Consider the following 24,434-nt stretch of genomic DNA (forward strand, 5'->3'; position numbering starts at 1 on the left):
TCACACCGTCAAATTCAGTTTTTGTATAAAAAAAAATTTAAATAAATGTTTTCTTGTTTTTCTACATCATGCAACAAAATGTAATAGTTTTGCAACTTTTTTAAGAGTCAAAAAGGAGGGGTGAGGGAGGAGTGAGCAAAGGCTAATATATACAAAGGATCAATAGAAATTTACAAATAGTGGCAATCACAGTTTTTCTGCCTAGTATTCATCTAAACAGAAGCATTTGGGTTCCGCAAACTCACGCATCTGCCAGCTTTAAGCGAGGAACAATATTCATTGATTGGAGTTCCTAAAAATTGAGAATCAAGTAAAATTGTTAAAGGGGAAAACGGTAGACAAAAACAAAATAAAATAAATATTGCAAGGAATAAGCTAAATTAGTAAATGTCCAGACAGTGGCGACTAAAACAACGATTCATTAAATGTAATAACAAAAATGCATTATATTTTGTACTTGTCATATCAACACAGCCTACTGATCAAAACCCAATGATTTAATAGAATGTGGATGGTTTCAATACAAATTGAACAATTTAAAATTTACGTCGGATCAAGTTCTTATCACTATACCAAAAGTTGTTGATGTGAATAGTGCAACTCTATTTATTTAGAACTTTCTCATAACTTTATTCCAATACAAGGTCTCTCTCAATTATGTGATTGTGTGTCTAATAATTACAACGATTCATTTTAAAGCATAAGAATGTACCCTAAAATAGGCTCTAAGATTGCTCATAATAGATTCATTAATAGATACACATTTTCCTATGGTAAATATATAAGATATTATACCTGAATCATGAGTTTGCATGCATATGGCAGCTTCATGGTAGAAATCTTGTCTCCATTCTTACAAGATGAACAAATACCAGTTTTCAGCTTGTGGTTATAATACCCTAACAATCCACACGCTGTACACACCTGTGTGAAAAGGAAATTATCATCACTCACTTTGATTTTAAAGAACAATACTTTCAATATTTCACAAAATCAATCAAACGACTTTTAATCATGGCATGAATATTAAAAGAGACCAGACACATTGAGGTGTATTGTAACTTCTCAAGAGAAAAGATCCAATCTTGAGATGTTAGACTAGTTTTCTCAATTCAAATTGATTAATTTGTGTATGTGTTTACACCAAATCTTTTGAGAGATACTTGGATTAATTATCTTTTAACAACCTAGACAGAGTCATACATGTTTCTAACACTCACCATACGACTTTGTCTTGGTTCAGTGTATCATGTAAATAGTTAAATACAATTATTGGGAATATTTTATTATATTCAACAACAAAAGCCTTATCCCAAAAAGTGAGGTCAACAACATGAATCACACGATGTCACTAGCCTCTTTTAAAGACCAAATTCTAAGACATATTATTCACTACAAGATTTCTTTTAAAAACTATCCTAATGTCTTTCTTGGTCACTCACTTCCCCTTTGCTGATAATATTGTAAACCATTCAACCTCTAATGGAGTGCCAATGTTGAAATGCAATCAAGAACCCAGACATGTACTGTTACCTGGACTTCAAAAGGATCACTAGACAACATGAGTCGCTCATAAATTAACATACTAGCACCATACGCAATCAAGCAATCCCGTTCCATTTCTCCAACACGAAGACCTGAAAATAATTATAAGAAAAAGAATGATGTGAAGCTCTACTAACATGAACTAATAAATAGATAAAATACCGAGTAGATTAGAGCTGCAAGAAAATTTTAATCACAAAATTCTTCAAACTGGGAAATAAAGAGAATTGCAGAAAATAAATATTAAGTTTAACCAAATACAGTTATAGTAAGGTAGGGGAATAGGAGCAGTGATCACAGTGACAATTTTCACTAACATGTAATAAATTATAAAATTTAACAAGAAATAAAATTGAATACCTCCATTTCTAGCTCTCCCTTCTGTAGGCTGTCTAGTTAGCATGACACGAGGACCACTACCACGAGCATGCATCTTATCAAGCACCTGATTAACACCACAGCTTTTATTTGTGAACTTATACACAAGCAAGTTACAAAGGGCATAAAAAAAATATTACTTTCCCCTTTCAATTCTATAGGTTAAATTATAGATATGGTCCCTATAACTCGCTTTTTTTTAATTTTATCCTTCATACATGAAAAAATGTAACAAATCGATCTCTACGGTTATAAAAATATTGGAAACTTGCTGAATGTCTAACACTAGTTTTTTGAGGCATGAGACCTCGCATGTGGAGGGTGCAACCACAATTCCTAAATTGATTTGATTCTAATACATATATTAGTATTTATGGTTGGTCTTAATAAAGATAGACAACCACATAAATGCTAGTGCCTCTTTTATTACTCAAATGAAATAGAAGACAATTTTTTTGGAAGGACTTCACTAACCATATGTTTTAATTTCTGGTAGTAAATTGGACCCATAAAAATATATGCTTGCAGTGGGCAACCTGTAATACCTGAAAAAGAAAAAGTGAATTAGGCCACCTTAGATTGATAAATAGAAAAATGTAAATAACATTGCCTGCATATTTATTGGTGTTGAAAATCAATATATCACATTTAGCATTTATTTATACCAGTTTATAGGCACAAAATTAGAGATGTTCACGGGTCAATTTGGCAAAACTGGTTACCAAACCAGATCAAAATACTATGGGTTATGTTAAGTTGGGTTTGTTTAATTTTTGTCAAACCCAAATTGAACAACCCATTCATGAACAAGTTATAGATTGGGTTGGATCAATTAAGTCTAACCATTTAAAGTTATTTTAAATTTCTAAAAATTATATTTTTTTAAAAAAGTTAACTTATAAGTATGGTATAAATAATATATTTTTGAGAGGCGAAAAAACTTATCGAATAAAGCTCGTATATGCATTTTGAACTAATGTATAGGTGTGCTTGACTCGCTCGAAGACCCATCTAAAATCCCCTACCAAAAAAGTAACTATGTACGGCAATCTAACCAAAGAAAAAATTTCAACCTATTGCTAAAAACAGTCTGTGCTAGAATAAAGACTATTCCAAAAAATTTTAGAAGTCGTTTTATCTACAACCTGAAATGATAACTAAGAAAATCATAACCTGAATAAATGAAATCTTTCCCACTGTAGTTGAATCCTTTACTGACAAGAGTTTCACTGCAAGAGCAAGAAAACTATGAGAATACGGATATAGATAAATCATGGAATTAGTGATATACAAGGGACAAACAAGATACCTTATGGTTTCAACCTTGTCAGCATGACCACTTCTTTCCCCAAAAGCACTGCCATAGTGAAACCTGCCACATGAAACCCCTGCTTTCCCTCCAAGAAGCTCTATCATCTTTCCAACAGTCATTCGACTAATATACCATAATAAAAATAAGTTCCCATATTGAAACATGCATATGATATATTTATTTATTTAAAAATAAAACTGTTTTAATGCTAGATATATATTTTGAACTGATTGTGTTCCATTATTAGTGCACAATTCCTTTTATTTTGTACAGATTTGTTTCCCTAATTTCTTGCATTTGGGACAGATATGGTTGTACACATTTTATTTTCCTGTAATTCAAAGGTTAGCTTCACTAGAATTGGTCTATATCTAATTATCTATATATTATAATTAACTATTGTACCATTGACTCGTTAAAAATAATATTTACTTTTAAAATCTCCCAGTCTTCCACAAAAACAAATTTTTCCCAGTCGTAAAGGTGGAAAATGTTGACCATGTAATAAAGCTATTCAGGTATGGAGTAAATTTGGGTTAAAATGATGTCATTGAGGGACCAGAGAAGAATCCAAAATTATTAAAAATAAATTATTTCAATTATTTGCCTATATGAATGAGAGTTCCATGCATAAGTAAGTTCCCCATACATCATGAAGACAAAATAACACATAAATGAGTTATGTTACCTTGGGAAACCATGAGGATTCATAATCAGATCAGGACAAATGCCTTTCTCAGAAAATGGAAAGTCTTCTTGCGGGACAATAGTTCCACAAACACCTTTTTGCCCATGTCTGCTGCTAAATTTATCACCAAGCTAATTGAACATATTCAGACTAGAAATGAGTACACTACTTAAAACCAATAAACTAATTCATAATAATCCAAATAAGACTTTACCTCAGGCCTACGAGTGTGACGAATAAGAAATTTGATACACATGTTGTTATCCTTATCAGGGCATAGAACCACCCTATCAACTACTTCCCCTCCATGACCCTTGAATGATTGTGCATTGGACCGATATGCACTGCATAAAAAGAAGACATTAGAAAAAAAAATGCAAGCCAACATCTTTACTGACTATACAACAATAACCTGCCTACATTTAAACCAAAAATAAAAACACTAGAAACCTATCAGGCAAATTTGCAGCAGATCCTGTAATTGGAGTACGTGTATCAATAGGTGATTCCTTATTGATATAGATGTCATTTGGCCTAAGGATTTCCCCTGGAGCGGCAATACCATCATTATCAAGTATCTACAGAAAGCAAAAAAACAAAACATCCAATGGCATAAGAAACAATGTCAGACAACTATATCATTCAAATTAATAACAGGTAAAAGAGAACAAAGAATTATGCAGTGTGTTTACCGTACTAGTTTGGTTTACACATGAATAGAAACACAAGTAAATTATAAAACTATAGATAGACACTGTTTCAAATATCCTATAAATTACAATATTTCAAGAAAGATATACAAATGTTAGCGTGTACAGATAGAACAGTCTCTTTCAGTTAGCTTGACAGTTGTATCTATCACTTTCATTTTTACAGTTGGATAGGTCTAACCAACTCCAGCACCATACATATAGGTGCTTTTCCTATAAGTTAATTTTAGATTTCAATTATAAATATTTTGTCAGTATTCCATTCTCTCTCCTTGTTGGCTTATAAGTTATAACACGATATAAAGAGCTTGGAAAGCTAAATTCATGGCTTCCGATCCTTATCGCAGCCCTACTGTGTGAGTGTATGACTCCTGTTGTATTTCAGCTAATCAGTTAGTTTGTTATGAGTCAATTAGGAATCCTCGTGTATAAATACTCCTTCATAAACAGATCTTTGAAAGAATTCATTCAATCACTAAGATTCAGATTTTTTATTTTATATTTCTCTCAATTCTCTCTTATCAATATGGTAACTAGAGTTTTCCATCCTTGATGGCCCCTCTCTCACATTCTATCTCTGAAAAGCTTGAGGACAAAAACTTCCTTATATGGCAGCAACAGGTTGAACTAGTAATCAAGGCACATCGCCTTTCATCATTTTGTTGTTGTTCCAGATATTCTGCTCCCATTTCATTCTTCATATTACAATGTTGCGATTCTCATTTCTGAGTATGAAGCTTGGGAGCAACAAGACAGCTGATTCAATCATCTCACCTATCTACAAGACAGCTGACTTTCATTTTTGTAATAGCTTCTTGTATAAGACTGGTCTAGCTTGTTGAGTTAATTTTCCTTTGGTATAAATGCCAGTTTGTAAACTAATTCAATCATCCAATTCATTTCAATAAAATCAGAAATATCATTTTCCTTTTCTCTCTCGTTCAATTAAAGCCAACCTAAATAATAATTGTCAAATAGGCACATTCCACTAAGACAATTACCATTTCCCAGCTACTGATCAAACTGACCTAATTGCCCAAATTAAAAATTGAAATGACACTATAATAGAAAAAGTGAAATAAAGGAGAGAGATGGAGAGAGATTTTTAGGCAGAGATTATTCTCTTATGAAAAATATTCATTCAACTCTAATCAGGATACAAAAAGAGACAGTTATACATAGCTGACTGGATGACTTGGTAAAGAGACATCAGAAAATAGATTTGTGACAAACAAATTATTACAAAACCAACTAACTTCGAATCAGAACAAATGAAATGCAAATTACATTGAAATGAAACTTAGCTATATCACTAATACACTGATCCAGCAAAGGAAACTAATATGCAATTTTAACCAACTGATTATAAGATAAACGAAGTCTAAACCTTAGGAAAATAAGTATTGTGAAATAAATTAAGTTCAAAGAATTATGAAGGCATATTACCTGCATGCGTCCTGCAGTGTCTGCAGCTCTATTGGGCCGAAGTATTCGGTCTGATGTGCGATTGGAATGTTTCTGAATGATGGCACTATACCTATGCAACAGGGAACATCAAAGTCAACACTTCTACCTTAAAAAGCTTAGACAATAAAATATGCAGCGACCTAATGCATAAAATCACAAAATAAAATTTCATACTTCTTCATAACAATACAACGACCAAACCCACGATCAAGAGATGCCTTGTTCATGACAATGGCATCTTCTATATCATAACCACTATAGCTCATTACAGCTACTGTGGCATTTTGACCAGCTCCAAGCTTATCATATCCAACCTAAAATAAAATAGATTAATCAAATCCATTCAATTATCAAGAAATTAAACAATGAAATTATACTCACCAGCTCAATTGTCTTTGTTGTAAGCAAAGGTCGTTGAGGATAAACCAGTAGGTAAAGCAAGCTATCCATCCGGCGTAGCTACAAATAGAAAGATATAAGTTCATCAATTACGTATTGAGTATGAAATTTCCTCTACACTGACCGACCCTGCTCTACTTAACAGGTTGAGTGAAGCAATATAGTTACTCAGCACACGACATGCAAACAGGAAAAACACTACCCAACCTCAAAAACAAAACAAGAAATTAGACTTAATTTTATCAGAGAAAAGGAGCTATAAAAGTCTCAGAGTATGCCATGTCCGTGCTATGGACCAATGTGCAAGTAACTTCACAAAAGCTCTATCTTCACAACAAACTTGGGACTTTTCCTCAGTTCTCTTTGATCAACCCCTTCAAAGTTTGAGGGCATGTATGATACCTGCATCATTGCAGCTCTCTATTTGATACTGGGCAAGGAGTTACTCTCCTGGTATGAAGTTAGATTACCTATATTTCTTACAGTTGAGTAGAGTTATAGCTTAGAGATTGCAATGTGGGCCACAGGCCAGTCAGCCAATTGCCAAAAAATGGCAGTCCAGGGGTGGACATTTCAGCCCGCCCCACCAAGCATGTCAGATCACTGGGCCAAATGGCAAGCAATGTTAATTAAATATTTTTTTTATTTATTTCGGAACTTGTGTGTCCCTCTTTATTGTAGTATGGTCTTATTATTGAAGAACTATTAGCACTTGTGTTATAATTTTTAAGGACTATTATAATTTTGTGTTGTTGAAAAACTATTAGTAGTAATCTTGATTGAAAAAGAAAGACTTTTATTAATTTTTAATTACTTTTATTAATTTTTAATTTATTATTTTGTATTGTAGTCTTGAAGTTGAAAGACAAATTTATGTTATGAGTCATTTGATTAAATTTGTCAATTGCTGGAAAAAAAATTAAATTTTTCAATTTGAATTAATAGGAAAATAAAAAATATATTTTTTATAATTTTGGTGGGCGGGCCAAGATTTTCAGCTTGCTTTTATCAAGCGGGCCAGTCTGCCTCACCCCATTTTTGGCAGACCAATGGCAAGGCAAGCCAAAACAGGCCAAGCTGGCCCATTTTGCCGCCCCTAAAAACTTATGTCAACCATACAACTGTGCCCAGCAGTAACTAAACCAACCTAGTTCCCAACTATATAAGGATGAGGTTAAGTATGGCTACTCCTAAAGTCATGAGGAACGTGCAGTACTCTTTACGTGTCAGGCACATGCAGGTATGTACCAAAAACATTCAAGTCCACAGTCCAAAGGTAACTCAATCATGGAATTTCCTTCCTAAAAGAACCCATTTTTAATACTAATGGGGATCTGAAATTTTAACAAAATGAAATACAAGGAAAATATATGATTAATTCACATGTTATATAGATATATTTTAAAGGCAATATTCTGATTCTCCAACATCTTGGTTCATATTTGAGAATATTCTATGGCATGTTGAGACATAAAAATGTAATCATGTGCAAATCTTTAGAATTTAAAAAATAGACCCAGGTGGACACAAATTTATATGCTTGTAACTATTTGCATTTGCATGCATGCATTAAGGTGAAGCTATTGAAAATTGATTCATTCAAAAAAAATCTAAACTTGATGATTTTAATTTCATTTAATCCAAAGATCAGGCAATTGCGGAACTCAAGTCATATAACCAAGAAAACTTTACTTACCTGATTAAATGCTATATTTCCCATAGCTTGCTTCCCCATTGCACACTACACAGTGAGCAAAACAGTAGTAATTTCAGGTTGGAAGATGAACAAACATCATTCATAGAAATGCAAAATCATAGAGAGAGGGGGAAGGAGAAGGGAAGACAACCTGATATGTGTTTCTAGGTGACTGATTATGATGAGGATATGGAATTAACCCCGCAATAACTCCCAATATAGTAAAAGGCTCAATCTCAATGTGAGTAGTTTCTGGCGTGGCATCTCCTTCATATAAAGCAATCTAAAACAAAGAAAAAAGGCAACTGAGGTTATCAGTTATCAGGAATAAGATAAGATTTCATAGATGAAAGAAGCTAAATTCAATAAGAGCAGAACAAACCAAAGCATTGTTTTCTTCATTAACATCAAGATACTCAAGCAACCCATCTCGTAAAAAATCATCAAATGTGCGAACTCCATCCTGAAAAGGCATACAATTGACTTTTCACAAAATACTTTCTTTGTTTCAAGGATAAAGCATATAAACGCTTACCATTAACTCTTTCATATGATGCTGTTTGATTCTTGATATTCCCTTGTCTGCAATGACAAGGGGACGGCAAACTCTGCCACCATCAGAAGCTAAGTAGACACATTGCTGTAAACATGTTTTTTTTTCCTTTAAGATCAGCATTCATTCACATACTTTAAACATTAAAAAAAATAGTTGTTGATATACAATAATTAAATTGAAATCATAAATATTATGGTTTGGAGAAAACATGTACCTCCTAAAAATGTAAAACAATACATTAGAACCAAATAGTATTTTCTTGAACTACACAAATTTATCAAGCAAAAACAAAATAATTGAAGCATAAAACAGGAAAATAACAAAAACAAAGGGGATGGGGAATGGGGAAGAAACACAACTACAACCGAATTATTCACCTGCTTATCGTTGACATAGACGCTCACAAACTCGCCAATTTTACCAGCTCTACGTAACTTTCTAATTGCAGCAGCAAAACGCTTGAACAAAAAACGATATTAAGTTTAACAATAAATAAGAATACAATCATGAACGGTACTTTTACAAATTATACATTTGATGAAAGAGAAACAAATACCTGTGGCCTCCTATGTTTGCCAAGAATCAAACCATTAAAAATGACAAGAAAGGAATCTGGTGTATGAAGCTCCTCGGCAGAGAGACGTCCCGTGTCTTCAACACCCAAATAATAGCACTGTCACAAATATAATGAAACACTATAAATTGCAATAATCTACATTAAACAATTAAGTACATGGAAATCAACAGTATTTTACATCTATATCAAACAATACAATTGAAATAGCAGCACAATGACTATTTCAATAAAACAAAATTGAGAGAAAAACTTCTCTCATAATAAAGGGAGAAAAAAATTGGAAAGGACAAGGTATCTCCTAAATTGGAAACCAATTACATACGCACTCTAGCTTGAGGAGGAACGACTTGTGTCCCACATTGGAGGTATGGGATTCTAGTGCGGGGTAATAATATCTAGCTTTTGTCGCGTGGATCTCCCCCAACACTAAGTCATATACCTTGCTATAATACCTAGCTTTTGTTGGTTCATATAAATCCTTCTACCATGTATTGGAGTATAGTTTTACTTTTTACTTAAATGTACAGAAGTAGTGTAGGACCTTATATTTTTCTGTTTTATTATTTTCTATTGATTATTTAGTCAGTTAATGCTGTTAGTCATATTTATTATTTTCTTTAATGGGCCCAAGAGCTCCTGTTAGAAGCTGTTGTCTATATATAAACTACATGTATTCTCTATTCGGTGGGTTGAATGCATATTTTACATTTTAGAAATACGCTCTCAACTTCTCTTATATCTCTACTACCATGTCTCTCAGATGCAAATGAGCAGCATAGGTGGTGGTGCCAGTCAAAGACTCATGTGGGCACCAAGGCTAGTCAAAGACTCACTATTACCATGCCTCTCAGCTGCATTGCAGTGTAGAGCACTACGAGCTCATGTGAGCAGTGAGCACCAAGGCAGCAAAGCGAGGTAGGATGTTAAGATCTATTGAAAATGAGGATAGAATATTTACATTTAATGTATAGAGGTTTATACCCACAAAATCACTGATTTAGAGGAAACATAATATCCTCTAATTATTTGTAATTAATACAATAAGCCTATATAAACATATATATGTGGTGCTTTAAGAAACGGTTTTTCTGCCTATTACGACTTTAATTGATCCAATAGCAAGGTATAGGACTTGAGTCCCACATTAGATGTATGGGATTCTGGTCATTTTCAAACATGATATAAAAGCCTCTCCAATATTCAAATTGGTGTATATGAGGTCCATCATGAAAAGTCCACACTCCAAACCTCCAACCTTGAATGTCAGGTGATGTTAAATCCCCCCTTCTTAATCTAGCTTGTGTTTGTATATGCTGAGTGTTGAGAAGATGAAAAGAGGGTGGACAAGACATATGAGAGGAAATTTAGAAGGAAGAAGAAACAGACTTTAAAGGTAAGGTATGACAAAGGAAAAGAAATGACTTGAGACAAGTTGAAAATATACTAAAGTGGGCATAGTGACATGTGCGGCCACCAAGGGTATAGTGGCTAGAAGCATAGAGTGAGAAGGAGAAGAACTTGAGACAAAAGGAAAGAAATCTTTGTATGGGAATCTAAATTCGTTGAATACCACATCTTTGGATATGAAGAGTTTACCATCCCAGAAAACACATTTGTAACCTTTATGCCTAGTAGAGTTACCAAGGAAAAGACTCCTGAGATCTGAAATTTGTGATTGTGATATCGACAAAGAAATGAAACAAAATCAACCATAGACATAAAGAAACTTAGTTAATGACTAGCTACCAAAAGTAATAGGGTCTCTAACCAGGCTACAACTTTCCAATGAACTATCTAAACTATTTTTATTGGAACATAATGAATGACATTTAGCTAGCTAGGAAATAGTAATCAATGACACTATCATATTCACATACAAACATTTTACACATATTAGGCAAAAACAAACCTTATAAGGTTGTTCTTTGGAAGCCTTCTCCTAGCGGCTTATATTTTTAGTTCAATTAAATTGATATTCAATCTAGTATTGAATTTTAACCCTAACAAAAATTTTGATAACATAAATCCCACTACCCGCATATAACATCTTTAATTAGTGTACAAAAGCAGTCATACTAAATTACTAATAAACAGAAAAGGAAATTTTCATCATCTGTAACATCACACAAAACATACCAGAGAAATCAAGGGGGCTTCCTCTTCATCGGTAGTAACATGAGTCATCAAAGCCAAGTTCTTCACTAGTCCACAAGACTCACCTTCAGGGGTATCACAAGGACAAAGCATGCCCCACTACCAAATGGAAAACATCAGAAAATAAGGCAAATTTTCATAAGTAGATAAGATTTTATAAGAATAAAAAGCCTGAGTAAAATAAGAAAAAAAACAAAACTCCTTCCCACCAAGCACAGTAAGGTACAAGGATCACACAATCCCAGCATTTTCTATCCAAAACCCATCAAAAATGAGAATGATGCATCAAAAAAGCAAAAAAGATACACATTGGATTGCATCTCACCTGACTAGGCTGCAAAGCTCTAGGTCCACTTACTTTCCTTGACTTCTCAAACTGTGGTGAGACTCTTGTCATGTGGCCCAAAGCACCAATAAACGATAACCTTTGCAACACCTGTAAAGAGAGAAATTTATCAAAGGAAATGTCTTGTGTTAGATAATTCCAAGTCCCATGCACCGGATCCAGAGAAGGTGACTCTGTTATAGCAAGTATCTAGAGTAGAGATAGGAAGAAAATACATGAAAGGGAACCAATATACAACCTGTGTCATTCCTTTCCTTTCCATTCTAAACCTCTTAATTTCAAAATTTCCAGTGGACAGAGTCCTCTCCAGACCAAGACTGATGGTATCCCCCAAACGAACAAGATTCTATGAACATTCACAAAGAAAAAATGTTAATTAGAAAATCAGACATACTAAGATCAGCAAAGTTAATAGATTTTAGATTTTACATTGAGTTGACACATGAATAAAGAAAGTTTCAGCTACATTTCAACTTTCACATTCCCAACAAACCATCACTCCATAAAAATCAGAAACTAGCCAAAAGATCACATTCTATTCAGATGTTGACTACTTGTCAACTTCTTTTGTTAAAGGCTCAAAGCATGCAGAAATTGCTCCTGCCATTGTCTCAAATAACAGTACATTTACAACTAACAGATTGTAATAGGTTGAGAATCAAAATTATGGCACAAAATTTTCATTAACCACAGTTGATCAATACTGGATAGAAGCATCAAACAGCCAACTCAGAAAACACTATAGAAAGATAGTACAAAGCGGGATGGCCACAAATTTAAATATTCTAATACAAAGTAAACAATTTATACTACGCATAAATACTTAAAAAAAAATTAAGGAACTCGTGACAAATAATAAGTAACTTGTCATTTTAACAAAAAAAAAATGCATTAGAAAATGAGCGTGAAATCACAATTTACCCAAAGAAAAATGCCCCTAAACAACACTATTTTAGAAGTAGAAATGGTTTTTTGAAGCCTATATAATGGTATTGTCACAATAGCAGCTGAAAAAGCTGCTATGGCACAGCAATTGAAAACCACTCTCCTATTTGAATCCCTTTGCGGCAAAGGGAAGCTCTGCTCTGCTACAGCATACTATTGACTACTATGTCACAAACTTCTGGATTTTAGGTTAGGAGCAATTTTAACACAACAAAAAGGGAAGGCATAAACTTGGACTGACAAGCCAAAAATAAAGAAGAAAATAAGATGGAAAGGGTGATGGAGGACCATCCATGGAGCTTCATGTGAGACCCATCACTAAGCCAATGGCTAAGAGAGTGGAAGAGGATAGGGAACTGTATAAAAGCAATTTTTTTAAAGACAAGCCAGAGGATTCAAGAAAGATTTAGCAAGATTCGGTTTGATTCAAGAATGTTTAATTCCATTCACATGATGCTTGATTCAACATATCAAAGAGTCCTTACATGTCTTCATGGCCCTTAATAGAGAGAAGCCCAAAATTCAATGTGTACCACAACAAGAAGGGGTGCAAAGCATCAGATCACATCTAGGAAAGAAAAAGGGTGTGGCAGAGCCACAGAGGCACTGACTGCTTAGTGGAATAACCTACTAAGGCAGTTAGGCATGGTATATAGGGAGAGAAGTGGTGAGTCACATGAGTGGGTTGCTAGGGCTGGAACTTACCCCAGTGTATTAAACATAAACAGCAATTTTGCATGAGGATGTTTTTAGGGACTTCTCCGTAACCAATGCATTTTTAGGGACTCTTCTTCAACGAGGGAAATTTCAGGAGCTTTTTTAACTTCTTATCTAATTTAATTTTTATTTTACATATTTATTTCTGAATTAAATTTTAATACTTTGAAAATAAATTATCAATAATTAAGCATAATTTTGTGCTACAATATAAATTATCTATCATAAATCTAAAATATAATTTAATGTTCAAAAATATCTATTTATATGTGGTGAGTCACATCATTTAAGCAACCAATACGTAACTCACTACATTTTTTCTCTAATGGTAAAATTTTAAGCAAAACCTTTTTCAAGGTAAGATTTACCAGTTTTTTCTCTCTTTATCTCAGTTTGATGGTGTAAAAATAAATTTTTTATCCATAAGCTACAATATCTTATATAAGATACAGAGCTTAAATTTAAGATACTCTGTGTTAAGAAAGCCAACTCCAATGGAAAAAACTAAATAATAAGACACGGTTGTGTAAACATAAGATACTCATAAGGTATTAGCATTGTTGATGTTCTAAAGGATGCTACCAGGGTCTCTGGTCCAGATAGTGAATAATACAGTTTTTTCTTTCCCATTTTGGGTGATGAGATTCTTTGGTACCTTACTTATGTCGATGTTCTTAGCCTTGTCTGGTTTATCTAACAATTTGTCAGTCAAATTCTTAAGCTCGGTTGTCATTGACTTAAAGAGATCCTACAACAGAAAGTAAAATATCAATTAATACAATGAAAAATGTGCAGATATATCTGAAGAAGTGAGGTAACTCCAGAAAGTAAAATATCAAATTAAACAAGATAGTACCTCAAAAAGCAGAGATATTAACTGGCCAGATAACTCCAACCGCTTGTTTCCCACATAATCCTACAAGTTAAAAGCACATAGCAGATGATCACTAACTCTTCTCCTTCATTATAGAAATTAAAAGCAAATTAGCAGATGATCACTAACACTTCTCCTTCATTGTGAATATCCAAAGCTAATACCAAGTCATATAGTGGAAACACCTATGTTAGAGATACAAGATCTTGCTGCTGTATGTACTGCAATGCAGTGCATGACACTGTATCCTAATGGACCTAACCTAGCAAGTTAGTTCTTTGTTACTGCCAGTTAATATCAGTTAGTGATTTTTACAGTTAGGTTTCTGTTGTTCAGAGCACTTGTGTTCTTCCTCTACTCCAGTTTATTAACATGGTATCAAGAGATTAAAGATCAATGACTGAAGAAACTCCCTCTTTCTTCAACTCTCCTCCTCAACCACCACCAATTCATGCCTCTCCAATTCCAACCCATCCTCCTCCACCACCACCAGAAAACCCTCAATCTCATCATTTAACAAAACATGAAAGTGTTAAATGACACCAAAAAAAAAAAGAAACAAAAAAACAGGGACATAAAGTTGAGGAATCACTCTAAACATGACTCTAGAATATACAATGTTACTTTCTTGTATCCAGTCAATTCTTTTTGTTAAATATATGATCTGATATGATTGATTCTTTTGTAATTAGGGAAACTTGTATAGAAAAAATTACGGATTCTACTCATTATTACCCATTATCTTTTATTTCCATATTTCCTTATTTATTATCCTTATTCATTATAAATAGAGGATTACATGTGTGGTAATGTACATGCATTTTCTCAGCATTTCTACATGGTATCAATAGTATAAAGGTTTTATTTTTCTGGTTTTGTTTTTTGCTCCAGTGGCTAGGCATGAATAGTAGCCACGACCACGACCCCTTTGCCACTGTTTTTCAGTCTCTGGTGTACTGTTCACACACCCAACGCAAACGTGCATTTTTTGCACGGTTGGTACTCCTTTCTTTGGCCTTCCACCATCCTGGCAACCCTTCACAACTGTTTTTTGCTGCTGTTTTGTGTCCACTTCCAATTGTGGATCTGCTGTAACTTTTACCACAATTTCATTGATTCCATGTGAAAAGTTGATTGACAGCCAACAACGAGACTTGGGCCACTACTGTCCAGTTGTGGTTCCAAGGCCAAGGTCATGCAACTCACTTGACCACCCAAACCAAGGATGTCCCTGCCATGGTTCGAGTTTGTTGGCAGCAAGCTGATGCTTCTTTGTGTAGTGTTATATGGTTTTCTCTTACTCCCAACCTCCAAGCGCAGTTTCAGGCATATCCATCTTTCTATGAGGTGCGAACTAAAGCAAAGAAGGTCTAACCCAGTGATGTCCACTGTCTCTACAGTGTCATCAATAGCTTGATAAACACCAAATTGGAAAGCATGGATATGCAAACCTACCTTGGTAAGCTTGATTGTTTAATTGCTAACCATAACACTCTCATGCCCTTTTACAGGTGATGCAAACACTTTATAATCAGCGCAGCTTGTTCTTCATGACCCTTGCCATTGCAGGTCTCACATTTTAAGGGGTTTCCACACTTTTAAACTACTTTGCTTGTGCCGCCTTCCTTTATTGATTTTCATAATAGAGACCAAAAAACTTTGGTGTTGTTCTCAGTTGTATTTGGTTGAAATAAAATGCTAGAATCTTTTATGGGTGATGGTACTCTATTGAGTTCATTCGGAATTTGACTCAATTGAGTAGTCTCTCTAGCTTCCTTGCGGTGCTCTGCTTATGATGTTTTTAGTTGTTGCATGCTATTCTTTTTTTAGTTTTTTTCTTAGTTCTTGGGAATTTCTTATCATCTTTCATTTGTATCTTTCTCTTCTATATTAATGATTAATTCTATGTTTATTAAACAAAAAATAAGAAAGAAATATACTACTTTGTTATTCATTGCATCTTTATTTAAAATTGCATCTATTATGCATCTCTGCTTATGACTGTTTTAGGGGGTGTCATAAATCAATACAGTCGTGTTGCATGTTTTTTCATAATCTTGGTTTTTTGGTTAGTTCTTGTGAATCTTTTATCATCTTGCATTAGTATATTTATCTTCTATCTTCAAAATTAATAATAAATTCTTTGTTCATAAAAGAAAATAATGAGAGAAATAGATACTACCTTGTCATCCATAGCATCTTGATTTAAAATTGCATCCAGTATGCGTCTCATCATAACAGCAACATATATACATTTCTGCCGAAAATTATCTTGATCCACCTAATGATAACAGAGGAAGCAACTCAGACCAAACCAAACACAAAGCAAATTACATGAATTCTGATGAGTACACAGTGAACTAAAGCATATTCAGAATAATTTGTCTCATTTCTTTTGTACTTTCTCTTAAATCTCATGAACTGAATACAATGAAATCAAGTTGCCCAAAAAAAAAAAAAATTCAAAAGATGCTTAAGATTCAAAGAAATCTTACAGGCACATTTGCAAGAAATACATCTCTTAGGACAGAAAAAGCTCTTCCTTCCTATGTAAAAGGTTCAAATGACAACCACAAAATTGAAGAGGAAAAACAGAGATTAATATAATATTTTATCCAAAGCATGACAATGTAAAAAAAAAAAAAAAAAAACCTTGCAAGAGAGACAGAGATAGATGAAACCTTTTCAGCTGAATTGTTTGAATACATGGGACGTTTTACCTGATGCGAATCATCAATAAATACAGAAAAAAAAATTATTATTTGCATGTATCTAAAATAAGAAAAGCTGAAAAAGGTGTATAAATCAAAATCAGAAACTGCGGTTAAATTGTCCTTTTTCTTATATTACTCAATAAGTATCTGCATGAATTGTTCTGAAGAGTATTTAACAGCTTTTATCTATTATTTCATAAGAGAATAATTCACTAAGAGAAAGAAGACAATCCATAATATAGTCCATCCTCCTAGAAGAAAAAAATAAACGGGAACATTAGCTCAAAAAGAGATCTCCAATTTCTTATAAATCTATTGGAACCAACATTCCCTGTCCAGGGAAGGTACTGAAACAAATATCTTGAACTTCAAGTAAATGGAGAGACTAGCTCCATATGACAAAGATAGACCTCCATAAATTTAAAAAATAGACCTTCAAGTAAAGGCTCCTTTTGTATCTGATTTCCTTTTGTTCAGATTTAATATATATATATATATATATATATATATATATATATAAATATATATATATAGAGAGAGAGAGAGAGAGATCAGTGGAGATAACAATATACACTGATTTTTTTCCCTAAAACAAAATCTCCTAATATTCAAGTCCTGTAATTATGTTAAGTTTATATGATAGAGCCTCCATTATGTAACTCTAACACTGGGATTCCCTCATTCTCTCTTTTTCTCTTCTTAAAAAGAACTTAGAATTGCACAAAATAAATCACAACATATACATATTTGCCATTTTGGAGTTTCCTCTGGCATTTTCTCGATAAAATACATATTTCTAGATGACATTAGAATGAAAAGACAGAAAAATATAAAAGTTAACACGTTTGTAGTTTCTAAATATAAAAGAAATATATTTTTTATGTATTCTCCTATTGTTTGCTATAGACAGATCAGCAATATCTTTTTAGTAATCAAAATTTAAATGATGTACTAAAAGTTAGAAGAGAAAACTGTCCAAGCAAAAGGAGATTACATAAAATAAATATTTCATCCGTGGAAAAGCAATCTCTAACAGAAAAAATGACATCTAATAAAGATCAAGTATTACATTTAGATTCTCCCTCTCACACTATTAATTTCCAAGACAACACAAAATTCAAACAAAACTGGAATAAGGATAAAGGAAGGAAGAATATCTACAAATATACTTAAGGAAGATCAATTCCACAATAACGCATTCATATCAGGGAACCATCACCAAAAGAATTTATGTCTATCCTCCTAAGTTCGAATAAAATATAATACAAAAGCCACAGAATTTGAGATGTACAATAAAACTAACTGTTTCTGATGAGAAACTAAATTATCTAATTGACTACAATATAATAATAAAAAAAATTAATAAGAAAAAACAAAGTTTGGTGTCTTTGGTGGCATCAATACAAAGTAAAATGATGTTCAAATTTCAAAATGTAACTTGATGATTTAACATCAGTGGTCCACCTCAACACAAGAAACAAATAATGACAATTAGACAAAAATAAGAAAGAAAAACAAACCTTTGAATCAAGGTATTCTAATGCTTGCTCTTGCGTATATACCTTACATTTTGTACATTCCTGATTATGGGGCACAACATATTTCACAGTTAATTAATAGCAAAAGTAATAATATAATTTACTGTACATAAACTAAGAATGAACAAGAAAGCATGTAATGTATCACAGAAGTCCCTTGTTTCTCCGATTTCTTATAATTTATTGTTGATAGAAGCATCATCGCATTTGACATAACAAGTATGGATATTAATTACCTCAATAGAGGGCAACAGTAGCAAACTGTAACGAGGATCTCTTCCAACCATCTGTATAACTTCTTGATCACTCTCCATCCCCATAGCTTTCATAACTACCATAAGAGGAACCTATAGTATTACAGGAAAAGAAAATTACAAAAGCCTAATTGATGGAAAGAGAGAGCTAAAGGTAAATTATCCATATTTAAAATGAGCAAAAAGTAAAACCTTCTTAGGAAATTGATTCAATTGTAACCACAGCTTCTCATTTTCCATCACAATAACAGTTTTTGTTTTTATTTTCTCCGTGCTGCATGTAACAGATGCAGTAATGCTGAAAGCCAAAATAGGAACCAAACACTTTAAAAGTTAAAACAACATAAAACAGAATCATTGGTAATCTATATAGAGGATATGAACGTACAAAATTATGTTTTTCATAAACAAAAGAAAACTCATCAAAGGAAAAAGAGAATAAATACAGCTAGGGGAAGCATAAGATAATGTCAGACCAACCAAAAGAAATGAAAGATACTGTATTATAGAAGAAGATGAAATGTATTACAGAGATAAAATCTGCAATACTCACAGAGCACAGCTCCTGACCCACTACTAACAAAATTCCTCAAAACTGCCTACAACTCCCATTCCTTCTCTCTCCCTAAATGGGATTACACAAAAGCATAACTAACTTCCCGTCTCTCACTGCATAATTTCCCCTTTACCCTTCTACTTCTATTATTTTTTATTCCTCCTGCTGTATGACTTCAGACCCATGGCCCATGGCTGAGTTGGACCGAGCCAGCTAATTTGTGAGGCCTAACAGATAACATCCAACAACAACCAAGCCTTATGACCTTACCCTAAAGAAAAAAATCAGTTTCAATCTAGAAACAAGGATATAAAATTATTATAACTCCCATAAAAATGAATTTAACAGAGAACATGAACAAGTTGACAGATGCCACTATTTGTCAAACCTATTCTTCTCTTTTGGTGATAAAAGAAGCGAACTCATAGAGATAGAATGGATCACCAAGCACAAGAAAGAAGAAATCCACCGAGAATAAAATACAGGAAGATAAAATTAGCCAAAAGAAATCTCAATTAAGAAATTCTGCATTTACCATCAAATTTTTTGTACACCAAAGCTTCATACTTTCAATTGATTCATGCTATAAAGCATACAATATGATTTCACATTTACAGACTGGTAGAGGATTTTCATGCAAAAAACTTTTTTGTAATTCCTCGCAACTTGCTCAAGGAGAGCTACTTCACTTCATGACAAAACCCTTTTGGAATCCAAAGCCCCCTCTAAGGACTAGCCTTTTATATGGACTAGGGTGCTTAATAGAATTCATTTGACTGACATGTTTTTATCAAAATAAGAATACTAACCATATAGTCTCAGATTGTGAATAAAATCAGAAACATAAACGATGACTAGTAGAATCGAAACACTTCGTGCCTCTCTATATTTTATTTAAGAATTTAAAAATAAAATATAAAAAAATTGAAGCTAAGTGATAAAATAGGTGGTTAACAATTTGGGGATTTGAGTGGTTACAGGTGATAAATTTTGGTGAGAATAGAAATAAATTTCAATGTTATTTTTAATTATCTAAAGATTTAGAGGGTAAGCTCATCAAAAAATGTGGAGACAAAAAACCATTACAAACTAATGTATCCCCTTTATATATAAGTATAGATTTTGACAAGAGACTAAAGTTAACCCATTCTCCATCTCATTATTTTCTAACAGGCTGGACATTCTCCCAAACCTAGAGCTGAAGTCAATTAAAAGGATGAGTAGAATACCAGAGGAATAAACCTACTTGAAAAAACATGGACACTGTTTGCAGATTAATTGCTTGAAGGACAAGTCATATTAGATGTATATTTTTATACACAAACAATTGCAATCATATCCTTTGATCACAGGGATTATAACTAAGTGAATTAAAGTCAAATGATTTGCATACAGCAAGTGTCTAACTTTAGGAGGCTAATTATATTAAACAACATTCATCAGACCTTGTTATCACTTTGGCAACACCAAATTACCTGGTATGTAATTAAACATTTCAATTAAAGAGCATTTGTACTATAAGGCTACCAAATAGGATAAAAATGAGGAATGAGATGGCCACAAGTGACATGGAGACATGCTTGCATGTATAAGCAGAGGCAAATATGAAAAGGCAAAATAAGGCAACCAAATAGGATAAAAATGGGAAAATAGGTGGCCGCAAGTGACAGGTACACATGCTTGCATATGAAAAGGCAAATAAAATGGCACAAAGTACCAAGAACAATTGCTTACTTTTTTTTCTTGTCAGTGTCTATAATTATTCTATTCTTTGACAGTTGCTCTTGTATCAAAATCACCTGAAATTGATTGGTGAGATCATAATTTGTTAAAAGAAAACAAAAAACCATCATGATGAAATAAAAGGAGATGTGTTTGGATGAGATTATTTTTTTAAAAAATATGAAAGTTGTTGTCAAGGATCCAGAATTAAAACAACTGACAAGTTTGTTGGATATGTCAATTTAAAATGCTTAACCATTTATCCTTGTAAAAATATCAATTTTTTCATTTTTTCACTCTTTCTTTAACGACACAATTAATTCTCTCAACCAAAAAGATTATATGATTGGCAGCGCCTCTAACTTGGACAAATGAGAAAATAAAGTCAGAATATCACCTTCTCAGTCCCTTTGATTACAAAATATCCTCCAGGATCAAGGGGGCACTCACCTAATGAAAGCAAAAATAAAGGAGGTAAGACTTTGTAGGTATAAAAAATAAAAAATAAAAAATGGGGGAGGGGGGAGGGGGGAGGGATAATGAGAAAAATGAACAATACAAACATATATATCTGTCTAGGTATATAACCATATAAATATAAATTCATACGAACCGAGTTTAGCAAGTTCAGCTTCATCTCTCCCATACAAGACACAACAACAACTCCGCAGCATAATAGGCATACTTCCAATAACAACACCAGGCTGTGAAAAGAAAAACAAAGCCAAAGTTAGTTAACAACACAGATCTTTGTCAAATTCAGATTACAGTTGTGTTCAAGTACCCTTCTTTCTTTTGTTGGGTTATCGTGACTTCCTTGTGTGTACTCAACATCAACATATATTGGAGCCGCATACCTTTTTATTAGACAACCAAAAGAAAAAAAAAGAAATCATAATTCATAAATTCAGCACAGCAAAAAAATGTATCACATTTGATCTAACTAAAACATTCAATAATTATAAGTACTCCAAAAAATATTTGTATTGCAATGAACTTAATTGATTTAAGAGAATACATTTCCATAATAATCAAAACTCTATCAGTATTTAAGCAATATCCATTAAAAAAAATAGAACATGTTTTGAGGGTAATGAATCTCACGTTTGGTCACTTAAGCGGCACATTTGTGGAGTAAGTTCCTCAGTAATACCCTCAACTGTTCTTGATGGTTTACCAATTCTGACATTTGAAAACCTGCAGAACAGATCATTGTACATCCACTAATCAGTAAAGCTTGAAAGGACTAAAGAACCATAGAATACATGTTTCAAATTAACCACCATCAATTATCAGAATTAACTTGACCCCATTCCTCAATTCCCCACCCACCCCACATTTGAATACTTTAATTTAATTCATAGCATAAAAAAAATACAGAATACCAAATCAGACAAGATCTAAGCAAAGAATCATCTGTACCTTACATATATATGCTGGTACCTACTTGCCACCATAAGATTGTTAGCCCGAACAATTTTCCTTATCCCAGTCCTAACAAAATAGTTAAAGGAATCCAAATGTTGCTTCACCAATCCCCTAACCTACCAAATTCCAAAGTGTCAAGAAGTTATTGCTTCATCAATCACTCATTGCTTTATTATCTAACAAACCATCATATAATTGTAATTCATACTACACATTGAGTTACCTTGAGGAACTCGGGAAGAAGCTGGAACTTGTCAACAGCAGATTTTATAGGAGCAGTTAGGATCCTTTGGTCAAAGCCAGAGTCATCCAAAGGGTCACTCTGTACCTTGTTGCCCCCACTGAACCTTAGGTCATAAAAACCAAAATTAAACCTTGGTCCGGTTTTAAGAACATTGGTAAGAGAAACGAAGAAAGAAGTACTCACTGATCGTGTTTGAGACCCACAACCATGATGGGTCTGTTGTAGCACTCTGCACACAATGCTAAACCTCGCTGATGAGTCAGTACCTATCAGAAATAATAGCTAAACTAAAAGAAATTAAACATGATTCATGCCTAAGTGATATTGCAAACAACCAACACATTGCCATGAGTCAAGTATGATAACAGAGCAGAAATATATAGATGTTGAAGCCTCTAATCAGAAAACCTTCAGGATCAATGAGAATTTAGTGGTATTATTTCTACGTCACCGGTGCAACACCGCAATAGAATAGTGCAGCAGCCAGGGGCACATTCCATCAAAATAATCATGAACTTGATATTGAGTAGTGTGAAATTGTTTTAAAAAAAGAAAAACAGTTTTTAAAATCAAAAAGCAACAAGGGAATCAAACAGGCCCTTAGTGTCTCAAAGTCCATGAGAACTTGTCCAATGACAGCAAATTGAACGAACGTGAAAATTCCATTACAATGACAAATGTGTTTCATACGCACTTGAACAAACACGTTGTGTGCAGTGATCGAACAGGAAAAGAGCGAATAAGGTACAGGAATGGAATTACACATAAAAACACAGAAAGGGAAAACACATAGGAAGATGAGACGCACCTTGATGATTATGCAGCTGTGGCAAAATTGTTAACCGACTCTAACTATAAAGTGATGCACGAAGACGAAGAACACAGAGTGGTGTGAGCGAAGAGCAAACTACACGAGGGTTTTTGTTTTTGCACCTCACTTACCGTTTCAGTCAGGGTTTATGCAAAGTATCAAAATAAACGTATAAAACAAATATTATTTCGACCTTTTTTTTTGTTACTGTTTATCTTAAGATTTATCTTTAAATTAATCTGATTTAATAAGATAAAGATACGTAAAATTTGATAATAAAAAATTCGCTGAAAATTAAATTCAAATACTTTTTGAATAATTTCACCTTGAGTTAACAACATTATAATGAAAGAACTATTTTATTATACGAATATGATAATAAAAAGAACTATTTTACTATATGAAAGTACCAACAATACTTTCAAAAGAACTATTTTAAAGAAAACTATGTCTAAAAAATGCCTTAGTATTTAATTTAAAATTATCAATTTTAAAAACGAGAATTATAAATAATAAAAATAGTAAAATAATATTACAATAAATATCATAAATATTTTTAAAAAAATAAAAATATTTAAAATATACACAACTAATTATCACAATATTATTATTATATTTTTATAATATAATATCATTATTAAAAAGGTAACTATAAATGATAAAAATTAGATAAGATTATTTCATATTATATCATATACAAATCATATCATATCATAATAACTCCTATATACTAACGATAATATTTTTAAAGGATATTCTAATAACGTTTTTAGAAAATTTTTTAACTTCTTATAAAATTTAAC

At 33.0% G+C, this 24,434-nt stretch overlaps 1 protein-coding gene across 8 annotated transcripts; it reads right to left on the reverse strand.

The window, feature by feature from the left end:
* On the reverse strand, positions 1–23,787 carry NRPC2 (nuclear RNA polymerase C2). Of its 8 annotated transcripts, none has more exons than XM_020377118.3 (39): positions 23,629–23,787; positions 23,004–23,102; positions 22,800–22,917; positions 22,571–22,692; positions 22,253–22,345; positions 21,933–22,005; positions 21,762–21,852; positions 21,546–21,598; positions 21,161–21,225; positions 19,063–19,168; positions 18,853–18,963; positions 18,599–18,658; positions 17,046–17,084; positions 16,860–16,910; positions 16,547–16,645; positions 14,347–14,406; positions 14,146–14,238; positions 12,067–12,174; positions 11,808–11,918; positions 11,465–11,581; positions 9,308–9,424; positions 9,129–9,209; positions 8,731–8,835; positions 8,578–8,658; positions 8,347–8,478; positions 8,196–8,240; positions 6,482–6,559; positions 6,275–6,414; positions 6,080–6,170; positions 4,374–4,501; positions 4,138–4,267; positions 3,924–4,054; positions 3,233–3,358; positions 3,097–3,152; positions 2,398–2,468; positions 1,906–1,990; positions 1,534–1,637; positions 796–924; positions 1–292 (listed from the first exon to the last, which is right to left on the reverse strand). In XM_020377118.3, exons 2-39 carry the CDS (start codon positions 23,027–23,029, stop codon positions 242–244), a joined length of 3,477 nt encoding a protein of 1,158 aa, XP_020232707.1. In that variant the 5' UTR covers positions 23,030–23,102; positions 23,629–23,787; the 3' UTR covers positions 1–241. The 8 variants fall into 8 exon arrangements, with proteins under 8 accessions (XP_020232707.1, XP_020232702.1, XP_029130145.1 ...); XM_020377113.3 differs by having other exon boundaries at positions 22,800–22,923; XM_029274312.2 differs by having other exon boundaries at positions 23,004–23,086; positions 23,629–23,786.
* Between the last annotated feature and the right edge of the window lie 647 nt (positions 23,788–24,434).

The sequence above is a fragment of the Cajanus cajan genome, chromosome 10 (assembly GCF_000230855.2).
Source record: "Cajanus cajan strain Asha chromosome 10, NIPB_CcT2T_4, whole genome shotgun sequence".
NCBI classification, from domain to species: domain Eukaryota; kingdom Viridiplantae; phylum Streptophyta; class Magnoliopsida; order Fabales; family Fabaceae; genus Cajanus; species Cajanus cajan.

Bases quoted from the DNA above. Each gene is read 5' to 3' on its own strand.
- NRPC2 (XM_020377113.3), bottom strand. From the start codon at position 23,029: ATGGTTGTGGGTCTCAAACACGATCA. The intron at 17,085-18,598 runs GTTTGTTTTTCT...GATTCGCATCAG, and splicing joins TAGAATACCTTGATTCAAAG to GTAAAACGTCCCATGTATTC. The intron at 1,638-1,905 runs GTATTCAATTTT...AATTATTTTCAG, and splicing joins AGGGAGAGCTAGAAATGGAG to GTCTTCGTGTTGGAGAAATG.